Source organism: Saimiri boliviensis, chromosome 2 (genome assembly GCF_048565385.1).
Source record: "Saimiri boliviensis isolate mSaiBol1 chromosome 2, mSaiBol1.pri, whole genome shotgun sequence".
NCBI classification, from domain to species: Eukaryota; Metazoa; Chordata; class Mammalia; order Primates; family Cebidae; genus Saimiri; species Saimiri boliviensis.
The window spans coordinates 77,655,469-77,680,601 of NC_133450.1; the positions used below are offsets into that span (position 1 = coordinate 77,655,469).

Consider the following 25,133-nt stretch of genomic DNA (forward strand, 5'->3'; position numbering starts at 1 on the left):
TGCAAGGAAAAGCAAGGGCCAGATAAAAGCATTTAATTCAAATCCCTTCCTTGGAGGTGAAAGGTTGGAAGGTGGTTTAAGGTTGAGTTAGAAGTAATGGAAATGTCCAGATGTGCTGGAAGAGGGGACTTGCAGGGCACCAGGATTTGCCCTTTACTTCTTGGGCAGAAGCCTTAGGAAAGGCTTGTGTTTGGTTGCTGCTGTCCAACATGTCACTGAGTGTAAGATTCTGGGAGAGAGGGCACAGCGTGTCTTGCATGCTGCTAACAAGGAAAAAATGCAGTCTTCAGATTCCCCCATGGGTGCAGAGCAGCCCAGAAAACTGGTGGGCAGGACAAGGGTTCCTGGATGTCCAACAGCCCTGCTCTCTCCTGATCCATGGTGAATTCTCCTTTTCCCAGTGTGAATTCCTTCCTTACCTCTCCCTAACTGGGGAGCTTTAAAAAATATCCATGTGCAGGATCCATTACAGACTACTCAAATCAGAAACTCTGGGCATTGGGGCCTGTGTCAGATTTTTTTTTTTTTTTTTTTTTTTGAGACAGTTTTGCTCTGTTGCCCAGACTGTAGTGCAGTAGCGCAATCTCTGCTCACTGCAACCTCCACCTCTCAGGTTCAAGCGATTCTAGTGCCTCAGCCTCCTTAGTAGCTAGATTTACAGGCATGCACCACCCCACCTGGCTAATTTTTGTATTTTTAGTAGAGATGGGGTTTTGCCATGTTGGCTGGGCTGGTCTTGAACTACTGGCCTCAAGTGATCTACCCTCCTTGGCCTCCCAAAGTACTGGGATTACGTGCTCAGGCATGAGCCACCATGCCCGTTCTGGTATTAGATTTTTTTTTTTTAAAGAGTCTCATTATTTTACTGCATAGCCAGGGTTGACAACCGCTATCCTAGGTAGAGTCTAGTAATGTTTTAGGCTTAAGTGAAATATCACTTCCTCAGCGACCCCTTTCCTGCTCAGTCCTAGCCTAGGTCAAGTCCCCTTGTTATATATCCTCCAAGCAAGCTCCCAGTACTTACCCTTTTTGGCACTTAACTATTGGGTCATTATTTGTTGCAAGTCTGCCTTTCCTTGCTGACTATCTGCTTTGTGAGGGGAGACACCTTGCTGCCTTGTTCACTAAATTGTTGAAGTCAGCCTTGTTCAAATTGTTGAACCTGCCTTGTTCAAACTGTTGGAAGTCTGGTTCAACAACACACTAAGTGGTACACAGTTCGTGCTCAGTAAACACATCCTGAACGATCTCCTTTACTCAGCCAGGAGTGTGTAACCAAGGCTCCCATTCATGAAACTGCTAAGAGACCTTTTACAGGTAAGACCTTAAAGTAGACCACATACATACCTACAGGACTATAGCTTTAGATCAGCTCATAGTTCCCACAGTTTTACTGTTTCATGTATCATAACAGTTCAGCATGTCCATCATCACATTACAAACCTGTGTGGTGGACACTATGAGTCCCATCTTACGATGGGAAAGAAATTGAACAACTTGCCCAGTTCTCTCCACCCTACTCTCTGGGCCCCTTTACAAATGATTACAAATAAGGAAAATCCCCTTCAACAGGATGCATTCCCAGGGTACCTGTTTGTGCTGAGCTCTTATTTCTGGCTTGCCGGCTGGCTGGTGGCTGCTTGCGGGGATTTTCTGGGGGTCTCCAGTTACAGCAGCCAGGACCCAGTGCGCGACTTCCGGCCTTCCTAAACCGTTACAGGGTGCAGGCATCATCGGGCATTATTTATATAAGGATGCCACAAATACGATACCTTTCAAAGCCACTAAATTCACTGTGCCGTGCATACTTGGGGAGAGGCAGCTGTGTGTGTGCGGGGGCGGGGGGCGGGGGGCGGGGGGGGAAGGATGTTAAGTAGAGTCCTCCAGATGAACCCCAATCTTAACCTGGGCTGGGCAAGAGGGCCATCCCTTGACCACTCCCATCCTAAATCCTAGGTTCCAACTTTTACAGGCCCCTGGATTGGACTCCGACTTAGAGAGAGCAACCTGGATTCAGGCCTGGCTGGTTTGAATTGAACCTCGGAAGAGCCACGTCTGGAGTGGGCTCTCGACACCCCGGGCAAGAGGGCGCGGCGGAGCCCTCTCCTCGGTCGGCACAGCAGCCCCTGCCGCGGTCCCGGCCTGCGACGCGCCCTGCCTTAGCCTCCCAGCCTCCGGCGTCTGCTGAGTGTCCGGCGGGAGAGGCGCAGGGAACGCGCTACCCGGAGGCGCGGGCAGCGGGCACTGGTCTCCTCTCAGGCCAGGGCCTCCGGGGCAGCCGTCTCCAGCGCGCATTCTTGGTGCAGGTGGCACGGCTTTCCGCTCCGGCAGGGCTTCCGCGATCACTGGAGAGGCAAATCTCAGATCTAGACCTTCCAACTGCCGAAACCGGCTAAAACCGCTACTCCACCTCTTCCCATTTCTCTCCTCCCCACCTCAAGGCAAAAAGTCCCAGGCCGGGGAGGACCTGATCACCTCTGCCTCCTCCCACTGCGCTAATCCTGCGGGCGAGAGGCCCCGCGCCGAGGCGGTGGCTGGCAAAGGGGAGTGGAAAGGGAGGATGGATGGGGCCGGGGGGTGGGGTGGTGATGAGGGGGATAAAGGAGGGGGTGTCATTTTCTTTTTCTTTCTTTTTTTTAAACAAGTATTTCTCTCGCGAGAAACCGCTGCGCGGACGATACTTGAAGAGGTGGGGAAAGGAGGGGGCCGCGGGAGCCGCTGCAGAGACTGTGGGTGCCACAAGCGGACAGGCGGCCACAGCTGGGACAGCTGCGAGCGGAGCTGAGCGGAGCGGTGGCTGCAGCGGCCAGGACCGGGAGCAGTCGCCGCCGCCTCCTCGGGAGTCGGAGCCGCCGCTTCTCCAGTGGGTGCAGCCGGGGTCCCGACGGGGGTCGGTCGGCCACCGGGGCTGGAGCTGCGGCCACGGAGGCTTTTGCGTTTGCGCCGCGCGGAGGGCAGGGACGGGGACTGGGGTGAGGGGCTGTCCCGGAACGTCCACAGCTGGCGCTGGCCCTCCCCTGCCTGACAGCTTCCTGGCCCGGGGCTCTTGGTGCCGGGCTCCGCGTCAGATGTTCGGAGGGCGGTGGCAGCGCCCGGAGTCGGCGGGGACGGCGCGGCGGGCTTCCAGCCCGGCGGAGAGGGCAGGCTGAAGAGTGGGGTGTTCAGAGCGCGCATCGCGCGCAATTCGTGCCACTGGAAAAATAAACCCAGAGAGCTCGCCCTGGGCTTAGGACCGCTGGGGACATGGGTACTTTGCGCTGCGCTCTTCTGGCGACGCCAGCGAGGCCGAGGGATCGGCTGGAGTTGCTGCCGCTGGGGGCCTGGGGTTTCCAGCCAGCTGTGGACCAAACGGTCTTCCCTTACCCAAATTAACTGCGCCACGCGCAGGCGGCGCACGGGTTGGGCTCGGGAATGGGGACCGCGAGGCTTCAGCATCCCGATGCCCTGAAAATCTCCCCGCCTCGGGGATTTGTCTCTGTGTTGCAGCTGGCAGGGGCCGCCTGAAGTGGGAGCAGCGCCTGGAGAAGGCGGGAGGAGCCCGGCCCGGGGGACGGGCGGCAGGAGAGCGGGACCCCGGTGGCGCGGTGCGCTTCAGGGCGCAGCGGCGGCCGCAGACCGAGCCCTGGGCGCAGCAGGAGGCGGCGGGAGCCGGCGGCGGCTCGGCATCATGCGGCGAGGGGGCCTGCTGGAGATCATCCTGGGATTTACCGTGCTTTTAGCGTCCTACACGAGCCACGGGGCGGACGCCAATTTGGAGGCTGGGAACGTGAAGGAAACCAGAGCCAGCCGGGCCAAGAGAAGAGGAGGCGGAGGACACGACGCACTTAAAGGGTAGAGAAACGGCCCCCTCCTTTGGTGTGGGTCTCTGCTTCCCCGTCTCCCTAGTTTCAAGATCCAGAACAACTGTCGGGGTGATTCTCCCTGTGGAAGGCTCCTTGGCAAGATCTCTTGGGGGCACCTTAGAGGTGCTAGGGTTGCTTAGTCCTCACCCCGTTTGTAGCCAACCTACCTTGCTCCTTCTCCCAAAGATTTCTGCCCCAAAGGAGAGGACACGATTAAAAGGAACCTTGGGCCATTGTTGAGGCAGACTTTGGGAGGCAAAAAGGGTTCCTTGAGGAAGAAGGGGCGGAGTTGCGAGTGGGAGAAGAGGAGAAACCCATTCCTTTTCCTGCAATACCAATTCTGGTTGTGTCTAGAGGAAAGTCCTTTCCTTGGGGCCATCTTGGTAGATGCTGTATTTAAAAGTGGGCAAGGAAAGGAAGGGATTCCCGTGACAGTCAGAGGAGAAATCAAACAGTACTTGACTCTCCAGTAAATTATGCTTGTTAAAATTAAAATTGGGTTTTCTGGGCAATGCTTCGTTTCAGATGTCTACACTGGAAGCAGAATAGGGCAAGTGGTTCTGAGAACTGTTTTTTTGGGCTTGTGTGGGGCTATTTCACTGCAACAGCAGTGCTGCTGTGTCTGGCCTCATCGAGATATTTTTAACCAGTGGTGTTTGTACATGCAATTGATCATTTCACTGGTTTCCCATGCCCCCTATTATAGATGTTTCAGCTGGAAAAATTTAAATTAGGCAGGTTGACTAAGGGTTGTCAGTTTCCTGTATTGAAGGACAGTGAGAATACATTTCCTTAAAGGCTTTTCAGATTGAAAGAGAAATTCTTCTGCAGTTGTTTAAGTTAAAGCCTCCATCGAAACAGCAGGATGGATTGTAAATGGTCCCTTTTATCTTCTTAGAGGAGCCTGTTAAACAAACCCAGACAGTATATATAGGGAGGTTTTATGTTAAATTCTTACTGTTATCACTGATACCCTTTTTCTGAGTGGTTCTGTAGCTTTATTATATGGCTCTGGGTCACTAAGTGATGGTGTCCAATTGGATATGTGGCTGATCATTTCACTTATTCTTTTTTGTTGTTGTTATGGAGTGTTATAGTCATGTATATGCAGTAAAATTTGTGTTTGTATGACCCAGGTATGAGAAGAAAAAGTGCAATAAACTGAACAGACCAGTTTTTGAGTCCTAGTCTGGAGTAGGGACAAGATGATTGTAAGAGCCAAGCGCTTAGACTGTGATAAAATAGCACAGAAAATAGTTACGATTAATTCGGTTGCATCTTGGCCTTTGTGGAAAATAAACCCAGAATTCCGATAATGTTGGAAGGAAATTTGCTTATCATAGCCTGACTGTCATCAGACAGCAGATGTCTGTTGCCTTGTGTGCAAGGCACATGGCAAGTTCAATAAGTAGACTGAAGCTCTGATTCCCCTATGTTCTCAAGAAGACCTCATTTAGTCCAGGGTTCTTCCTTCAAAAACATATTTCTCTTACATAATATTACCTTAATATTTATTCTGGTAACATTGCTCCTATGTACAAAAGAAGTGGGGGGTTAATTCTGTGGCTGAAGATCTGCAGAGAGGTGTGAGGCCTGGTCAGACATTTGTCTCATTTCTCTGGGCTGTCACCAAATAGTGTGTTCCCTGGGAGGCACAGACCGAATGTGAAAAAAGAAAGTAAGCTTTACTTCGTTGCTTAACAGGATGCCACACTTATACTCACACTAGTGCTTTTTCTGTGGAGTTTTACATTTGTTTGTGATTATAGAGAGATAACTCTCTGTGCTCCTCACAATACTGGATCATTAACACAATCCTTATCCTATTGCAAACTATTTATAAAGCCTTCCTAAAAGCAGGATAGTAATAGAATTGTAATTATGTGTGCTCCTAATTCTCATTTAACTATAAGATTTTATAGGCCAGGTGCGGTGGCTCACATCTATAATCCCAGCACTTTGGGAGGCTGAGGTCGGGAGTTCGAGACCAGCCTGATCAATATGGAGAAACCCCACCTCTACTAAAAATACAAAATTAGTCAGGCATGGTGGCGCATACCTGTAATCGCAGCTACTTGGAGGCAGAGGCAGGATAATTACTTGAGCCCGGGAGGCAGAGGTTGAGGTGAGCCGAGATTGCGCCACTGCACTCCAACCTGGGCAATAAGAGTGAAACTCCATCTCAAAAAAAAAAAAAGATTTTATAATAAGTGATACACACACACACACACACACACACACACACACACACGGTGATGAAAATAATAATTTAAAAATATATACAATTAAAAGTATTTCCCTGCCGCCTTTCAGAGACCATTTTCTTGTGTATTTTTCTATAAATCTTATAGGCATATGTATACATGTACAAATACACACATAAATATATATGTATACATACACACATACGTATGTGTGTGTAACCTTTTTAATACATGAAATATACTGTTCATGCACTTTATGAACTTTTCATTCACTTTTTACATATTTTTAATTCCTCTGTCTGTTAACTCATATGGATTTACATCATGCATTTTCTTTCTTTTCCTTTTTTCTTTTTTTTTTTTTTTTTTTTTTTTGAGACATGGTCTTGCTCTGTTGCCCAGGCTGGAGTGCAGTGGCGCAGTCTCGGCTTACTGCCTCCACCTTCTGGGCTCAAGTGATTCTCCTGTCTCAGCCTCCAGAGTAGTTGGGATTACAGGTGCGCATGCCACCAAGCTCGGCTGTTTTGTATATTTAGTAGAGACAGGGTTTCGCCCTGTTGGCCAGGATGGTTTCAGACTCCTTTCCTCAAGTTATCCGCCCACCTTGGCCTCTCCAAGTGCTGGTATTACAGGCGTGAGCCTCCGCACCCAACCCCATTTTCTTGCACAGAATCTCATTATGTGACTGGAACAGTTCCCTAGTGATGGCTCTTTAGATTACATGAAGTCTTTTGCTATTACCGACATTCTTCTACATACCCGTGTTTACATACACGTGTTTATATGTGGTATGGATTAGTAAAAGTAGAATTGCTGGATTAAAGGCTTTCCCATAGATTTTAAGCAAACACCAATTCTCATGTTAAATTTGAATAACATTTAAAATTTATTCCCTCTGCTTATTGCCATTACAGTCTCATAGGAATAAATTCTTTAACAGTGCCCTGCTGTATAAATCATCAGAAAAAGCAGCTATGTGTTACATTTTTCCAGTTATTGCTTAAAATTTCTGTTTTTGCCTGTTAAAATATTACCTGCTTCAGAACTAACCTCTTTGACTATGGTGAAATCTGTTTACCATTCTGATTGGAAATGCACAGTTTATGAAGTGAAAGTGATTTGTAACCCCCAAGTCTGCCTGATGCCCAGTTGGTGGCAGCAACTTTCAGCACCTCACTAATCTTTCCTCTAGTTAAAAGGTGCTTTACACTCATCAGTATCTGCTGTGCACTGGTTCCATCTCCCCAGCAAATACTACCTTCTTGTTTTTCTCTAATGTGGCAGGTGACTACAAAATCTGCCTTGGTAGTCTTCTTAAAACACATATATATTCCTTGTCAACTCCGTCTCTTCCTGGATTAGAAACCTGCCTTATTTTCCCCTCATGGGATGTGTAGTCCCAGATTGTCTTCCTCTCCTCCCATCCTGTTGCAGGTGTTCTTTTTTTTTTTTCTTCTCTTCCCACTGGGCAGCAAAAGTTGTTCCACAGTGGAAATTTAGGCATCCTCAAATTTCTTCCCAGCTTTTGCTGTGTTTTCTTAGAGTAAATTGCCAATTTCTGTTTTTACAGGAAATCTTTATTTTTTTTTTAATGGAATCAGTGTGGTCCCCATCCACTCTGCAAAAATTATGTTTTTCTCTGTTTTCAAATGAGAATTGTTCAAGTTTCAAAACTCTGTGAAACAATAAATGTATAGTAGTTTTCTTTTGCTTGGGCATTGCTTGACGTGTGAAATAGCTTTATGAAAAACAATAAAATCCTAACGTTATTTGTTTGAATTTCAATTCATAGGAATTTTTCTCAGCTAAATTCTAAACTATAATTAGGCAAAAAGTGTGGGAGATAGTCCAGAAAAAAAATGCCCAACACTACTTGAATAGCAGTAGTTATGCACCATTTATTTGTGATTGCCTTTTTGCTTTAGCTCCCAAGTAAGGAAATATTACTGTTTCCTGTCAAAGGGAAAAGTTCTTTCCGGTGAGATCTCCTTTCCCAGCCCTTGGATAAGATGGATTGAGACTTCTGTCCTTGTTGCATGGTTTATAGGTACATGAGACCCGTTCTTTTTGACACAGTTTTTCTCCTTGTGCATGATTCCTTTTGGTCTTTGTTTATTTGTTTATTTTTTTCCAGAGGTCTTGATGCCAGAAAAATACACATGGAACAGTTCATACACTGGGTAGATTATGTGATGGCAAACTCCAAGGGATTAATTACATAGAAGTCTGTTATTAAAATAAAGAACTGTAATAGGGAATACAGAAAAAGTTCTGTAGACTTTATAAGGTTCATTTTACTTTATAAAGGGGACTTTAAGACTTCATCTGAAGTCAGATGGGCTAATAATTAAATATGGGAAAGATTCCTGCAGTGGTATGGTTTACATTTATTGAAAAGATTATGCTAAAATATTGGGACACAATTTTTTTTAAAAAAAGGATGTAGTATTCTTAAACAGAAGATTTCAGCAATTCCACACGTGAGACAAGAAGGTAGAGACAAAATATTTATTTATGTGACTCATTTCATAACATTTAGGACATAGAAGTGGTTAATAAAAATGTGTAAGTTTGTAAAACAAATTAATTAAAACATACATCAACCTATGGTGAAATGAGATGACAGCTGTGGAAATGGAGTACAGACTTCCCTTCAACCTTATTTGGAATTTTAAAGAATTCTAAAATGTTCCTCTATTGTCTTGTGTAGCACATACTTAAAAAATTATAGTATTATACTGATGACTGTAATCAAGCAAAATGCTAAAAAATTATTAAAGTATTCATGTACTAATTTGTTGACTTTTTGTTACAATAAGCCAAACAATCAGCCTAACCACTTTGGGAGTTTTAGCTTTATTTTCAATGTGAAAAAAAGATTTTTAAAAATATTTTCTTGAAAGAGAAATAATTTTTTTTTTAACAATTTCCTTGTTTTTAAACATGAACACAGCAAATGGGCCTGCTTAAGCAACTTAGAATTTTTCCCATGAGATTCTTTGAAAAAACTGACATCAATAATATATCAGGCCTGAGTTATGTGGCCTAACTCAGGCACATAATTTAGTGTTTCATGGTTGTTCTAGTTGATTTTTCTTATTAGACTGTTACATCATCAAAGGCAAGAATCCTTTGTAAGCATTTTACCACTAACTTATCATTAAGTGGTGTTTCAGAAAGTTCATTAATTCAAGAAGGCTTGATTGAATGCCAGCTTGAGTTTAGTTCTGTGGAAGGCCAGATACATACATTCCATAACCTTGGGGGCTCTTCAGGAACCATGAGTGCACAGAACAGTAGCATCCCTGGAAAGGGAGTCGGTATTAAGTCTAAACAAATTCATGCCAACTATTGCAGCCGTGGTAGGTGACATTTAGGTAACATCTGTATGCTAAGCACTGTTCTTAGTGTTTTGCATATGATAATTCATTTAATGCTCACAGCCACCAGTCTACTAGCTGGGTCCTTTCTTAAGCCTCCCTTCGCAGATATAAGAGCAGAGGTATGCAGAGGTTAAGTTAGAAAGACGAAATCTTAATGTTAACTTTTCTTTCTCCATTAATTTTAGTTATGGTTTTGGTTTTTCTTTCCACTGGACAAAAATGCAGGCCGAAAACATTGGTAAAATTCCACTTAAAATTCCTAATATTCTTTCATGCTAGTTCACACAAATCCTAAGTATGGTTAATCACATAGTATTATTTAGTCCAACAAGAAACTTTCTGAAAACGCTATTAATAAAACAGAAAGAACTGCAGGATGTCAGAGCCACTGGGACTTTGGACAGCATGTGCATTATATTTTAATATTAGACCTTGACTTGTATGAGGATGGTAGGTAACCATTGCAGGCAGCCTCCCGGGCGTTGTCTGGGCTTCTGAACTGGAGGCATTGCTCTTTATGTTTAGAACCCTCTTACTGTCATGTCCCCTGTGAGCAATTTGTCTCTGAATAGAGTTGTAAGACGTATTTGTCTCCCCAGTGGAAATTGGTATGTGTCCTATGAGTTATTTAATTGTTTTTTTTTTCTTTTCATTTTTTTTTTACCTTGGTTAGTATGTGTCTTAAATCCTGACCAGTCCTATGAGTTATTTGTTTTTTTCTTTTCATTTTTTACCTTGGTTGCCTGTAAGCTCAGCCCAACTTTTTACGTTAAATTGCAGCCATAATTATAAAAAAAGTTCTGATGTTTCACTTAGGGTTGTACTTTGCAAATACTAATTCCTTTAAGACATGTCATTTATGAGGAAGATTAAACTTATTTATTCATTTAACAGAGGAAGAAACAAGGGATGCAGAGTTTCAATAATTACTCCAGGGGCAGAAACTAGTCAGTGGCAGAGTTGGGAAATCTGGCTTCGTAGTTGGAGCTCTTACTCCTAATATTTTACTGCTTTTCAGTTATAATAAATTTTGTAGCTGGTACATTTTTTTCTTTCATACTCTTTATACCTTCATTTCCCAAGAATCCCCTCCCATCATTGCTATGTGGGAAGACTCGACATTTATTGAAGGCAGATGCTGTTACAAGCTAAGGGAAGCATCATTGTGGGAATGGGATTGATCAGAAGTGACTTCACAGTGAAAATCTGTTAGGGCTGGGCGTGGTGGTTCATGCATGTAATCCCAATGCTTTGGGAGGCTGAGGCAGGAGGATCGCTTGAGCCCAGGAGGTCGAGGCTTCAGTGAGCTTTGATCATACCACTGCACTCCAACCTGGGCAACAGAGCAAGATCCTGTCTCAAAAAAAAAAAAAAAAAAAAAAAAAAGTTTATCAGCAGTTGACAAACCAAAGACCAAGCTCCCTGTTTTTGAAAATAGAGTTTTACTGAAACAAATCCATGCCTGTTTATTTACTTATTAGGTATGGCTGCTTTCTCCCTGTAGCAGCAGAGTGGTGTAGTTGCAGCAGAGACAGTGTCATCCACAAAACTGAAACATTTGCTTTTTGGTCCTTTACAGAAAAGTTTAACAACCACTGATCTATGTCATAAAAAGTGACTGTCTCCTAGGACTGATAACTCTTTAAAGGCAGAGATCTTGGCTGTTTTATTTCTCTCTAGGAACATCTAGTAAGTGGGTGTGTGGCACGTGTTCAATAGAATAGTTTTTGATGGTTGAGCTCTGAGCAGTATTGATGAGCTGATTGACTGGATATGATTAATTATATAAACTAGAACTTGGAGGAAGAATAGCCGAGAAATAAAGAAAAGACTTGAGTGAGGAATGCATCAAGGGAAAGGGATATGAAGTGTCTGAGGTCTTAGGACACTGAGTGCAGTTGAGCACGGTTGGCATGGCATGATTCCAAGTGACGTGGTCTATAGTGTAGTCTGTGAAAGGAGTGCCTCCTGTAGCTGTGCAGTTTGCATGCTTGAGCAAACTTGTGAGCCCATACACAGGTAGTGATGTTGTTAGGGAAAAGAGAGGGACTAGTGGAAACATAAATGTCACCGATTGTTGTGAAAGGCAAGATGGGGAGCTAGTAGATGATTTGAAGACAGGAACAAGATCAGATCTTTGCCGTCGGGCAGAGATGTGAAAGGTAGATGATTCAGAGAGGAGAGAGAGTAAAGACCGGGAGATTTGAATTTGGGAGGCTAATATAGGAGTCATAGTGAGAGTCCATGATGGTCCGAGCAAAGGCATGGAAGGGGTGAAGAAAGAATAGGCTCAGCTGATTCTAGAATTAACGCAGGTAGTACTTGACCAGTTAGTTGTGAAAGACAGAGGGAAGGAGGACCTAGAATGCTCCCACCTCTGTATGTATTCGAACTTACCATCCACGAAATCACTGTAGCATCGTAAAGAGAAACTAAAGGGAAGCAAGATCATGCCTAGGCTCTCTACTGCCATGAAACAAGGTATTTTCATTTGTGAGTGTTTTGGTTATTTTATTGCTATGTAACAAATTGCCCAGACTTAGTGGCTTAAAGCAACAATTTTATTATTTCTCATGATTCTGTGGCTCAGGAATTTAGACAGGACACAGTGGGGAATCTTGTCTGTGTGCCCCACAATGTCAGTTGGGCTGGAACAGGCAGTATGACTTCTTCACATATGCATCTGGTTCTGTGACCAGGCACTGAGCCTGCAACCCTTTTTACTTGGGTGTGGTTTATCTAAATGGACCAACTGAAGAGGGGAATAAAGGAAGCAAACAGCCACTTGTCTGGCTCTGCTGGGGGCCTTCCAAGTTTTAAAGCTCTTTCTTAGGTAGCCTCCTGCCTGAACCTGCCCAGTAATAGAGCCACTGAATGTGTTTTTTTTTTTTCAAATGGTGAGCCTGAGCCCCAGATGCAGCAACTAGGCCTTGCTCAGGATGTGTCTGTTGGGGTGAGATCTTGAACAGCCTCTTGACTTGGTCACCTGTGTTAATCCCACGTATTGACTGTAGGCTAACTCAAGGGGCTGGGGGCTGGCTGTCTGGACTCACATGAACTCGTATGTCCTTGATGTTGGCTGGATTTCTTGATTCTCCTTCCTATAATCTTAGGTTGTCCCCTTTCTATACATGGCCTCTCTACGTGATGTTTCCAGCAGCATAGCCAGACTTTTTCCATGGCAGAGCAGGATGTCTCAAGAGCACAAAAGTGAGAACTACCAGACTTTCTTCAAACATAGCCTGGAATCGCATGACCTGGAATTCCATCCAAGTCATCGGCCTCTCCCAGATTCAAGGGCATGGACTATTAAGACCTACCTTTGGATGTGAGGCACGTGTTTGCCGGGTGGTGAGGAAGTGGAGCCATCTTTGGTGGCCAGCTACCACTGTGAGGCAATAGATCTTTGAGAAGGCTAATCAGATATTTTAAGTTTTAATTGTAACTTGATCAAGTTTGATTGGCTTAGTTTTCCACTGAGGATACCTCATTGTATTTTGCTGCTGTGACTTCAGAATGAAAAAGCTCCATAAATAGTATGTTTGCATGTTCTGTTAGATTAATGTTAAGGGTATTGCTCTTAGTTTGTCCATAGTTCTGCATTTAAAGAACTCACAACTTTCAGGAATAAGATCAAAGTTCCTAATGAACCAGTACATTTTGTTTTATTCGAATACGAGAATTTCAAAACATCTAACCTTTTTCCATTAGCTTTAAAGAAAATTGTCTTTTAAGACTGCACATAAATTTAATGTGCAATTACTCTAATATTAACTTTTCTATGTTTTAACTTTTTTCTTTATGCAATTTTATTTTTAATTTCTATTTATAGCCTCAAATGTATGTATCTGTTGGTGTAATCCACCTCAATTTTTTAAAATGAGGGGTTATAACTAATAAGTACAAATAAGTTGCAGTTGCTAATAGAATTGGTGTTGTAATGAGCTGAACTGTATTATTTTTGTTATAAGTGGAGTAGCCACATCGTCAATAGAATAAAATTGGATTAGGAATATAGTCAAGTTTGCCTCGTGAGTATTTTATACTCTATCAAATCCTGGTTTTAAATTTCTTGTGATTACTATACTTTTTCAACTTAAGTGACTTTTTTTGGTTGAGTTACCACTGAGTCTATTTATTCAGCTCCCTCAGAGTGGAAGTGAGAAAGCAAAAATCCCTATCTCCACCATTCCCAGCTGGAGATGTATTCCAGACACCAAGCAGGCTCAGAGTAGAAGAACTGCTCCATTAAACAAGTGGTTTGGTTCAACATTTTGAAGAGTTATGAATTCCTAGACCATCAGTCATACTTACATTCAAATGTAAGTATCTAAACACATCTAATTCCAAATATAGTACAAACATTTTATGATGTTGGTACTGGGAGACAGAATTTATGTCTGCCCTACAGACGCATTGTCTGCTGTCAAGTTTCATGGTTTTGAACTGAAGTATGGTAAGATCTTTATTTTTTATTTTTATTTTTACTTTTGAGACAGAGTCTTACTCTGTCGCCAGGCACCAGGCTGGAGTGCAGTGGCGTGATCTCAGCTCACTGCAACCTCCGCCTCCTGGGTTCAAGCAATTCTCCTGCCTTAACTTCCTGAGTAGCTGGGACTGCAAGTGTGCACCACCACACCCAGCTAATTTTTGTATTTTTAGTAGAGACGGGGGTTTCACTATGTTGGCCAGGATGGTCTCGATCTCGTGACCTCGTGATTCACCCGCCTCGGCCTCCCAAAGTGCTGAGATTACAGGCATGAGCCACCGCACTGGTGGTAAGATCTGTATTAATAAAGACAGTACATTCCAGAGGCAGGGTTTCGTTTTGTGTTTTTTTCTCTTATTTTGATTTCTTCTCCTCCTTACTCTTCCTTTTCTGTTTCTCCTTCTTCTTTGCTGTCCTTTACTTTTCTTGTTTTTCTTCATCATCACTGTCTCATCTTCTTTTTGTTTAATTTTAAAACAAATTTTATTTTATCTTAAGGTCTGAATTGCATGTGCAAGATGTGCAGGTTTGTTATGTAGGTCAATGTGTACCGTGATCGTTTGCTGTGCCTTTCAATCCATCACCAAGACATTAGGCCCCACATGTATTAGCTATTGATCTTGATGCTCTCCCCACCGACCCCAAAAGGCCCAAGGGTTTGTTGTTCCCCACCCCAGTCCATGTGTTCTCGTCGTTCAGCTCTCACTTTTAAGTGAGAATATTCAGTGTTTGGTTTTTGATTCTGGGTTAGTTTGCTGAGGATAACAACTTCAAGTTCAACTATGTCTCTGCAAAGAGCATGATCTCATTCATTTTTATGGCTACATAGTATTCTATGGTGTTTATATACCACATTTTCTTTATCCCATCTTATCATTGATGGACATCTGGATTGATTCCATATCTTTACTGTTGTGAATAGTGCTGCAGTGAACATACAAATGCACGTATCTTTATACAGAATGCTTTATATTCCAGCACAACATCATTTTAAATCAGTTTTAGCATTAAAAAGCACACAATTTGGGGAAATATTAATAATGGAAAAACCCAAATTCTGCCAAAATATGTTTAAGATTTATTCTGAACTGATATGCTGACTGTGGCCCTGGGTAACACAATCACAAGAGATCCTGCGAATGTTTTGTGAGACAGTGACATCACAGTTTGGTTTTATGCATTTCCAATGGACAGAAATTGTAGGGAAAATCATAAATCAATATGAGGAAGGCATACATTGGGTTAGCCTGAAAGTGGGCCATCAAAAAGGACGGGCTAACAAGTTATAGGTGGGTTTTAGGGATTCTTTTTTTAAAAATTGTACTTTAGGTTCTGGGGTACATGTACAGATCATGCAGGATTGTTGCGTAAGTACACACATGGCAATGTGGTTTGCTGCCTCCATCCCCCTGTCACCTATACTGGCATTTCTCCCCATGTTATCCCTCCCCAACCTCCCCACCCCGACACTGTCCCTCCCTTGGCAACCCCCCAGCAGATCCCAGTGTGTGATGCTCCCATCCCTGTGTCCATGTGTTCTCATTGTTCAACACCTGCCTGTGAGTGAGAACATGCTGTGTTTGATTTTCTGTTCTTGTGTCAGTTTGCTGAGAATGATGATTTCCAGGTTCATCCATGTTCCTACAAAGGAAACGAACTCATCGTTTTTTATGGCTGCATAATATTCCATGGTGTATATGTGCCACATTTTCCTTGTCCAGTCTATCATCGATGGGCATTTGGGTTGGTTCCAGGTATTGGCTATTGTAAACAGTGCCGCTATGAACATACATATGCATGTCATAATAGAATGATTTATAATCCTTTGGATATATACCCAAAGGATTTGGGTATATATCCAAAGGATTATAAATCATTCTATTATGACATGCGAATACCCAAAGGTATTTGCTATTATGACATGCAATACCCAAAGGTATTGCTGGGTCAAATGGCACTTCTATTTCTAGGTCCTTGAGGAATTGCCACACTGTCTTCCACAAAGGTTGAAATAGTTTATCCTCTCACCAACAGTGTAAAAGTGTTCTTATTTCTCCACATCCTCTCCAGCATCTGTTGTCTCCAGATTTTTTACTGATCACCTTTCTAACTGGCATGAGGTGGTATCTCAGTGTGGTTTTGATTTGCATTTCTCTAATGACCAGCGATGCTGTGTATTTTTTCATATGTTTGTTGGCCTCATGTATGTCTTCTTTTGTAAAGTGTCTGTTCATATCCTTCTCCTACTTTTTGATGGTTTTTTTTTTCTTGTAAATCTGTTTTAGTTCTTTGTAGATTCTGGATATTAACACTTTGTCAGATAGGTAGATTGCAAACATTTTTTCCCATTCTGTTGGTTGCCAGTTCACTCTAATGATTGTTTCTTTTGCTGTACAAGAGCTCTGGAGTTTAATTAGATCCCATTTGTCTATTTTGGCTTTTGTTGCCAATGCTTTTGGTGTGTTAGTCATGAAGTCCTTGCCTATGCCTGTGTCCTGAATGGTTTTGCCTAGGTCTTCTGGGGTTTTTATGGTGTTAGGTCTTATGTTTAAGTCTTTAATCTATCTGGAGTTAATTTTATTGTAAGGTGTCAGGAAGGGGTCCAGTTTCTGCTTTCTGCACATAGCTAGCCAGTTTTCCCAACACCATTTATTAAACAGGGAATCCTTTCCCCATTACTTGTTTTTGTCAGGTTTGTCAAAGATCAGATGGTTGTAGATGTGTGGCATTGCCTCCAAGGCCTTTGTTCTGTTGCATTGGTCTATATCTCAGTTTTGGTACCAGAACCATCTGTTTTGATTATTGTAGCTTTGTAGAATAGTTTGAAATCAGGTAGCGTGATGCCTCCAGCTTTGTTCTTTTTGCTTAGGATTGTCTTGGCTATGCAGGCTCTCTTTTGGTTCCATATGAAGTTTAAGGTGGTTTTTTCCAGTTCTGTGAAGGTCATTGGTAGCTTGATGGGGTTAGCATTGAATCTGTAAATTACTTAGGGCAATATGGCCATTTTCACGATGTTGATTCTTCCTAACCATGAGCATGGAATGTTTCTCCATTTGTTTGTGTCCTCTCTTATTTTGTTGAGCAGTGATTTGTAGTTCTTCTTGGAGAGGTTCTTTACATCCTTTGTTAGTTGTATTCCTAGGTATTTTATTCTCTTTGTAGCAATCGTGAAATGGAGTTTGCTCATGATTTGGCTCTCTGTTAGTCTGTTATTGGTATATGGGAATGCTTGTGATTTCTGCACATTGATCCTGAGACTTTGCTGAAGTTGCTTATCAGTTTAAGGGTATTTTGGACTGAGATGATAGGGTCTTCTAAATATACAATCATGTCGGCTACAAATAGAGACAATTTGACTTCCTCTTTTCCTAATTGAATACCCCCTTTTTTTTCTTGTCTAATTGCTCTGGCTAGAACTTCCAATACTACACTGAATAGCAATGGTGACAGAGGTCATCCTTGTTTAGTGCCAGATTTCAAAGGGAATGCTTCCATTTTTTTCCATTCAGTATGATATTGGCTGTAGGTCTGTCATAAAGAGATTTTATTATTTTGAGATATGTTCCTTCGATACCTAGTTTATTGAGATTTTTTAGCATAAAGCACTGTTGAATTTTGTTGAAGGCCTTCTCTGTATCTATTGAGATAATCATGTGGTTTTTGTCTTTGGGTCTGTTTATGTGGTGGATTACGTTTATAGACTTGCGTATGTTGAACCAAGCCTTGCATCCCCGGGATGAAGCCTACTTGATCGTGATGGATAAGCTTTTTGATGTGCTGTTGCAATCAGTTTACTAGTATTTTATCGAATATTTTTGCATCTATATTCATCATGTGTAGTGGCCTGAAGTTTTCTTTTTTTGTTGAGTCTCTGCTGGGTTTTGGTATCAGGATGATGTTGGTCTCATAAAGTGATTTGGGATGGATTCCCTCTTTTTCTATTGTTTGGAATAGTTTCAGAAAGAATAGTACACCTCCTCTTTGTACCTCTGGTAGAATTCAGCTGTGAACCCATCTGGACCTGGGCTTTTTTTGGGTGGTAGGCTCTTAATTGCTGCCTCAACTTCAGCCCTTGTTATTGGTCTGTTCAAGGTTTCAACTTCTTCCTGGTTTATGCTTGGGAGGGTGCAAGTATCCAGGAATTTATCCACTTCTTCCAGGTTTACTGGTTTATGTGCATAGAGTTGTTTGTAGTAATCTCTGATTGTAGTTTATATTTTCTGTGGAGTCAGTAGTGATATCCCCTTTATCGTTTTTTATTACATCTGTTTGATTCTTCTCCCTTTTCTTTTTTATTAATCTGGCTAGTGGTCTATTTTGTTGATCTTTTCAAAAAACCAGCTCCTGGATTTATTGATTTTTTGAAGAATTTTTTTTGTGTCTCTCTCTCCTTCAGTTCTGCTCTGATCTTAGTTATTTCTTGTCTTGTGCTAGTTTTTGAGTTTTTTTTTGATCTTGCTCCTCTAGCTCTTTCAATTTTGATGATACGGTGTCAATTTTAGATCTTTCCTCACTTCTCTGGTGGGCATTTATTGCTATAAATTTCCCTCTAGACACTGGTTTAAATGTGTCCCAGAGATTCTGGTATGTTGTGTCTTCGTTCTCATTGGTTTCGAAGAACATCTTTATTTCTGCCTTCATTTCATTGTTTATCCAGTTGTTCAGTTTCCATGAAGCTGTGTGGTTCTGAGTTAGTTTCTTAATTCTGAGTTCTAATTTGATTGCACTGTGGTCTGAGAGACTGTTTGTTATGATTTCTGTTCTTTTGCATTTGCTGAGGAGTGATTTACTTCCAAATATACGGACAATTTTAGAGTAGGTGCAATGCGGTGCTAAGAAGAATGTATATTCTGTGGATTTGTGGTGGAGATGTCTTTAGATGTCTATTAGGTCCACTTGGTCCAGATCTGAGTTCACATCCTGGATATCCTTGTTAATTATCTGTTTCATTGGTCTAATATTGACAGTGGAGTGTTAAAGTCTCCCACTATTATTGTATGGGAGTCTAAGTCTCTTTGTAGGTTGTTAAGAACTTGCTTATGTACCTGGATGCTCCTGTATTGGATGGGTATATATTTAGGATTTTTTTTTTTTTTTGAGACAGAATTTCACTCTTGTTACCCAGGCTGGAGTGCAATGGCGCAATCTTGGCTCACCGCAACCTCTGCCTCCTGGGTTCAGGCAATTCTCCTGCCTCAGCCTCCTGAGTATCTGGGATTACAGGCACTCACCACCATGCCCAGCTAATTTTTTTGTATTTTTAGTAGAGATGGGGTTTCACCATGTTGACCAGGATGGTCTCGTGATCCACCCGCCTTGGCCTCCCAAAGTGCTGGGATTACAGGCTTGAGCCACCGGGCCCGGCCATATTTAAGATTGTTAACACTTCTTGATGCATTGATCCTTTTACCATTAGGTAATGCCCTTCTTTGGCTCTTTTGATATTTGTTGGTTTAAAGTCTATTTTTATCAGAGACTAGGATTACAACTCCTGCTTTTTTTTGCTCTCCATTTGCTTGATAAATCTTACTCCATCCCTTTATTTTTAGCCTATGTCTGGTCTTGCATGTGAGATGGGTTGCCTGAATACAGCACACTGATGGGTTTTGAGTTTTTATGTAATTTGCCAGTCTGTGTCTTTTGATTGGGGCATTTAGTCCTATTTACATTTAACGTTATTATTGTGATGTGTGCATTTGATACTGCCATTTGATGCTAGCTGTATGTTTTGCCCTTTAGTTGACACATTTTCTTCATTGTGTCAATATTCTTTACCATTTGGTACCTTTTTGGAGTGGCTGGTACTGGTTGTTCCTTTCCTTGTTTAGTGCTTCTTTCAGGAACTCTTGTAAGGCAGGACTGGTGATGATGAAATCTCTTAGCAATTGCTTGTCCATAAGTGATTTTCTTTCTCCTTCACTTATGAAACTTAGTTTGGCTGGATATGAAATTCTAGGTTGAACTTTCTTTTCTTTAAGGATGTTGAATATTGGCCCCCACTTTCTTCTGGCTTGTAGGGCTTCTGCTGAGAGATCTGGTGTGAGTCTGATGGGCTTCCCTTCGTGGGTAACCCGACCTTTCTCTCTGGCTGCTCTTAGTGTTTTTTCCCTTCATTTCAACCCTGGTGAATCTGACAATTATGTGCCTTGGGGTTGCTGTTCTTGAGGAATATCTTTGTGGTGTTTTCTGTATTTCCTGGATTTGAATGTTGGCCTGCCTTGCTAGGTTGGGGAAGTTTTCCTGGATAATATCCTGAAGAGTATTTTCCAGCTTGGATTCATTCTCTCTGTCACATTCAGGTACACCTGTTAAACATAGATTAGGTCTTTTCACATAATACATAATCCCTTTTTCTTGGAGGCTTTGTTCATTTCTTTTCACTCTGTTTTCTCTATTCTTGCCTTCTTATTTTATTTCATGGAGTTGATCTTCAATCTCTGATATCCTTTCTTCTGTTTGGTCAATTTGGTTATTGAAACTTGTGTATGCTTTGCGAAGTTCTCGTGATGTGTTTTTCAGCTCCATGAAGTCGTTTATATTCTTCTCTAAGCTGTTTATTCTAGTTACATCTCATCTAACCTTTTTTCTAGGTTCTTAGTTTCTTTGCATTGGGTTAGCACATGTTATTTTAGCTCTGGGAAGTTTGTTATTACCCACCTTCTGAAGCCTGTTTCTGTCAATTCATCAGATTCATTCTCCATCCATCTTTGATCCCTAGCTGGTGAGGAGTTGTGATCCTTTGGAGGAGGAGAGGCATTCTGGTTTTTGGTGTTTTCATCATTTTTGCACTGGTTTCTTCCCATCTTAGTGGTTTTATCTACCTATGGTCTTCATAGTTGGTGACTTTTGGATGGGGTCTCTGAGTGGATGTCCTTTTTGTTGATGTTGAAGCTACATCTTTCTGTTTCTTAGTTTTCCTTCTAACAGGACCCTCTGCTGCAGGACCACTGGAGGTCCACTCCAGACCTTGCTCACCTGGGGATCACCCGCAGAGGCTGCAGAAAAGCAATGGTTTCCACTGGTTTCTTCCTCTGCTATCCTCATCCCAGAAGGGTACCCGCCAGATGTTGGCCTGAGCTCTCCTTTATGAGGTGTCTCTTTGGGTATACGGGGTCAGGGGGCTGTTTGAGGAGACAGTCTGTTCCTTATAGGAGCTCAAGTGCTGTCCTGGGAGCTCCATTGTTCCATGCAGAGCTGCTGGACAGGTACCTTTAAGTCTGCTGCAGCTGATCTCATAACCGCCTCTTTTCCCAGGTGCTCTGACCTAGGAAGATCGGCTTTATTTATAAGTTCCTGATGTGCTGTTGCTCCTTTTTTCATAGATGCCCTGCCCTGCACAGAGTAGTCACAGTCTGCCAGCAGAGGTATTGCTGAGCTGCCGCAGGCTCTGCCCAGCTGCTGTGTGAACTGCCTCGGTAGTGGGGGATGTCCTTCCTTCCACTGAGCTGGACTGTCCTGGGTCCAGCTGCACTTGCTGCGAAACTCTCAATCCTGAGTGTTTCAGATTGCTTGTTTTGTGGGGGTGGTACCTGCCGAGCCAGATCGCCTGGCTCCCTGTCTCAGCCCCCTCCCTTTCAGTTGAATGGGCTGCTCTGTCTCCCAGGTGTTCCAGGAGCCAGTCGAAACAGCCGCCCAGATTTGTGTGAGTTTCTGTGCGCCAACCCGGCACCGGTTTAAACCGCTGTGCTGAAAACTCATGGCGCTTTTCGGCCCAGGAATCTCCTGGTCTGTGGGCAGTGAAAACTTGTTTGGAAGTGTGGTGTTCACTCACCCTCTGTGCTGTTCTCAGTGGGAACTGCACTCCAGAGCTGTTCCTATTTGACCATCTTGGATCCTCCTTCCTAATCTTCTTTTTGTAAGTAATTTCATAAGCTGTGCCGCAAGTAAAATAGGGAAAATAGGAACATCAGATGAGAGTTAAAACCTTAAGAAAAGTAAACAAGGTCTAGGTAAAATATAAAATGTTTACCTGGGAACTTTAGGGTGTTCAAAAAGAAAAACAGGGTTAAGGTTTTTGTTAGTGGAGGGAAGGAGAAACCCTGAGGGAGGCAGGAGGAGAGGTTCTGGAGTGAAGTGTCTTGCCAGCCAGTGGACCTAGGCTGGACCGAAGATACGCTGGGTTTTGACAGATATTGGTGATGACCCCTTCCCTCCCGGCAGCATTGGGACCAGGCAACCTGTGGCCTTAATCAGGCTCTTTAGGGGACAGAGAGCTTTTGGAGGAGAGTCAGGGCATAAAAAAAAAGACACCTGGATGCCGGAAAGGATTCCTGTGAAAACAGTTACAGGAATGCCGTGGAAAAGCAGGTTAATACATTGTCTGCTATGCACTGTGTATATGGTAGTACGTAAAGTTTGATGCATTCCCTTTCCTGTAAATAATGGTTTATCGTGTATCATTTCCCCTGTTCATTCAGTGCTAATTTGCAGGATTGTGTAATCAGACCCTAGTAGGTTTGTGCCTTTGATGAACAACTTTTAAAGGATCTTATTTTTAAATGCTTTTATTTTTGCAATTTAAATTATGGCTCATATCTTTTTCCATAGCCAGAGCACTCATCTTTATAAAACTTCATGTTACATATGAGTTATAGTAGGACAGATTTTAGAAACATATAAATGCTAAAACTGAGGCCCAGAGTAGGTCCAGGAACAAGTGCTCAAGGTGCTTATTTTCCTCTCTGGTTCGTACATGTGAAAGCTGAGTCACGTGGTGGTGGGAGCTGACCTAAGAAGCGTGTGGTTGGGTTTGTGTTCATACCCTCACGGGGTTGACTGGTATCTGCAATTTCTCCGCTGTGCAGAGAACCAAACCTTATCAATCCTGGATGTTTTTATTTCTCTCATTTATTAGACCTTAGGCAGTGTGATTAGTCTCTTAGTGATCAGCCCTGAAGGGGCGATGCTGTAGCAGAGTTTTAGGTCCTCTGTCAATGGGAACCTCCACATTAAAAGGGATTGGATGGGGTGGGACTTTTTGAGGGAGGTATTTGTCAGTGAGGGTATCAGTCAGGTGTTTGGAAAAAGAGAAATAGTCTTCTCTGGGAGTCTGAAGCATGACTCGTCCCCCCGCCCTCCACCACACATATACTCACACTTCTGATTGGAAGTCAAGGAGTCAAATGACCTGTGATCAACTAAGGCAGTTCTGGGTCTGTGATTAAACTTGGTCTATTGTTGTATAACTTGCTGGCTCAGTTATCCAAACTATGCATTTAGACTTCATGTAACAAACATGCTAAATAAGAAAAAGTTCTTGAATTCTTGTATTTTCTCCCACATCATCTCTCCTAATAATATTGTAAAACATCTGCCTACTCTAAGCAGCAACTACGTTTTGAGCATTAGCTGTGTTTGAGTAGGACCCAACGCTTAATTTTCAGAATGAATACCCTCTCTTGGGCTTGTTGATATTATTATCTTTTCTCCAATGATTTGAGGCAGAACTGCCATTTGGAATATCTTTCTCTCCCTTTACTGATGGGGTTAATGTCTGAGGGGATGTAGGCAAGTGCTTTTCAGTGAAGGACTGGATGTGCAGCCTTTAAGTTAGCAAATAGTTTTTTAATCTTTCATGGACTGCTGGTGCTTCACACCCCAGAGTTGAGGCCACTGACCTCAAGTTTGCGAATTTTATATCCCATTACCACCCTGTGAGCTCTGTACTCCCCAGGGCCACATAGTAGATGTTTTAGCTGGAATCTGAGAAAGTGTCTGAACATTTCCTGAAGAGTTGGCTAGGAATGTTTGGCAGTTTGGTCATAAAAACCCAGAGCTAGAGGCTGGGGTGTATGTTTTAATCACCTCACACTGTTTCCTGTTTGAGCCTGGTTGTGGGTAGTGGGGTAGACTGGTATTGATTGTGGGACCATATTTTAAAGGACCAAAGAGTCATTTTCAGTGATCGCTAATAATCATTGGCCACACTTTCAGGGAGCTTTGCAAGTGTAGAAATAGACATGCTTTGGGTCAAATTCTGGCTCTACCACCTACTACGGGGAAACCTCAGTTGAGTGATTTGACCTCTCGGAGCCTAAGTTTCTTCACCTGTAAATGCGATTAAATTACTCATCTTTCTGCATTGTCCTGAGATTTAATGGGATGGTACATTTCAAGTTCCTAGTACTGTGCCTGACCTGTTGAGCTACGATGATGAGAATGATTATAATACTGTTACAGATAAGGAAAATGAGGCATAGTCATCCAAAGAGGCTGTTTTTTTTATGGCTAACGCAAAAAGTTAGGTAATTATTCCTATTTGGATACCACATTCTCTACTTTCTCGTTGTAGAAATGATTATATTCAGAAACAGGAGGCAAATCTGAACTTTAAAATATTCAAAAGTATAATTTTAATGGAAACATACTGTATCTGTGGAGATCTGGTTATACTTGAAGGCAGTTTGGGGATAAGTTTTTATTTTTAAATGTTCTCTTTCCCTAAACTGTGTTGTCTTTATTGGGAAATAAACTTACTAAATATTATTCCAACTCTTCAAAAAAAGTTTGCATTGTTTAACTGGCAGATCTGTCATAGGCCTTGCCTCCTTCCTGATTAACAATTTTTTTTTTTTTTTTAAAAAGAGACTTTGTGAAAAGAATGTAAATTTTAGTAAATGGAAGGATCTGGTTGAAAACCATTCTCTTTGGCAGCAGTGCAGAGATACCCTGGGAGTTAGGATTGTTTCATGGCAAGGTGGTGGGCCATTCTTGAAATGTGCTTTAATTGCCTCTGTTGGAGTAAGGATTTGGTTGTGACCGGGTAGCCCAGATGACAACCCGCAATTCTTAGCCACACTGCGTTTCAACTCATAATCCCAGAGGTAAAGAGATTCTGCATATCAAATCTCATGGAGAACACCTTTCACTGTCACATACCTTTCACTGTTGCCAAAGAAACAGGGCGCTCCAGCTGGTCAGGACTGAGCCTGAGCCATGTGTTAGTCCTGCCCGAACCAGTGGAACGGGCTCCTCTTAGGAAAGAAGAGTTTGATTAGCAGAGATGGGGAAGGGATGCTGGGTGGGTACACACAACATGTCTGCACTCACAGTGAGAAAGCGCCCTTTTCCATAGACTCAGTATTCCCTCCACTCACTTTGCTATCACTGTCATCTCTGGGTGCTTTGTGGGCAGGCCTCGCTTGCATGATTGGGGACAGGCTGACTCAGATTGGCAGCCCCTGAGACGAGCCACTTTCTAGTTGAGCATTCCCTT

The 25,133-nt window shown here is 42.7% G+C and overlaps 1 protein-coding gene across 3 annotated transcripts in view; it reads left to right on the top strand.

Moving 5' to 3' along the window:
* Positions 1-2,711: 2,711 nt before the first annotated feature.
* The window catches only part of FBN1 (fibrillin 1), a 239,620-nt gene continuing 217,198 nt past the window's right edge, over positions 2,712-25,133 (top strand). The window contains exons 1-2 of one of the 3 annotated variants that reach the window (XM_074393650.1): positions 2,712-2,863; positions 3,487-3,831. In XM_074393650.1, coding sequence (XP_074249751.1) covers positions 3,668-3,831 — 164 coding nt within the window. In that variant the 5' untranslated portion in view covers positions 2,712-2,863; positions 3,487-3,667. Of the gene's footprint in view, positions 2,864-3,486; positions 3,832-5,365; positions 8,841-25,133 lie in introns of those variants that run through there. The other 2 variants (XM_074393652.1, XM_074393651.1) reach the window with 2 other exon arrangements.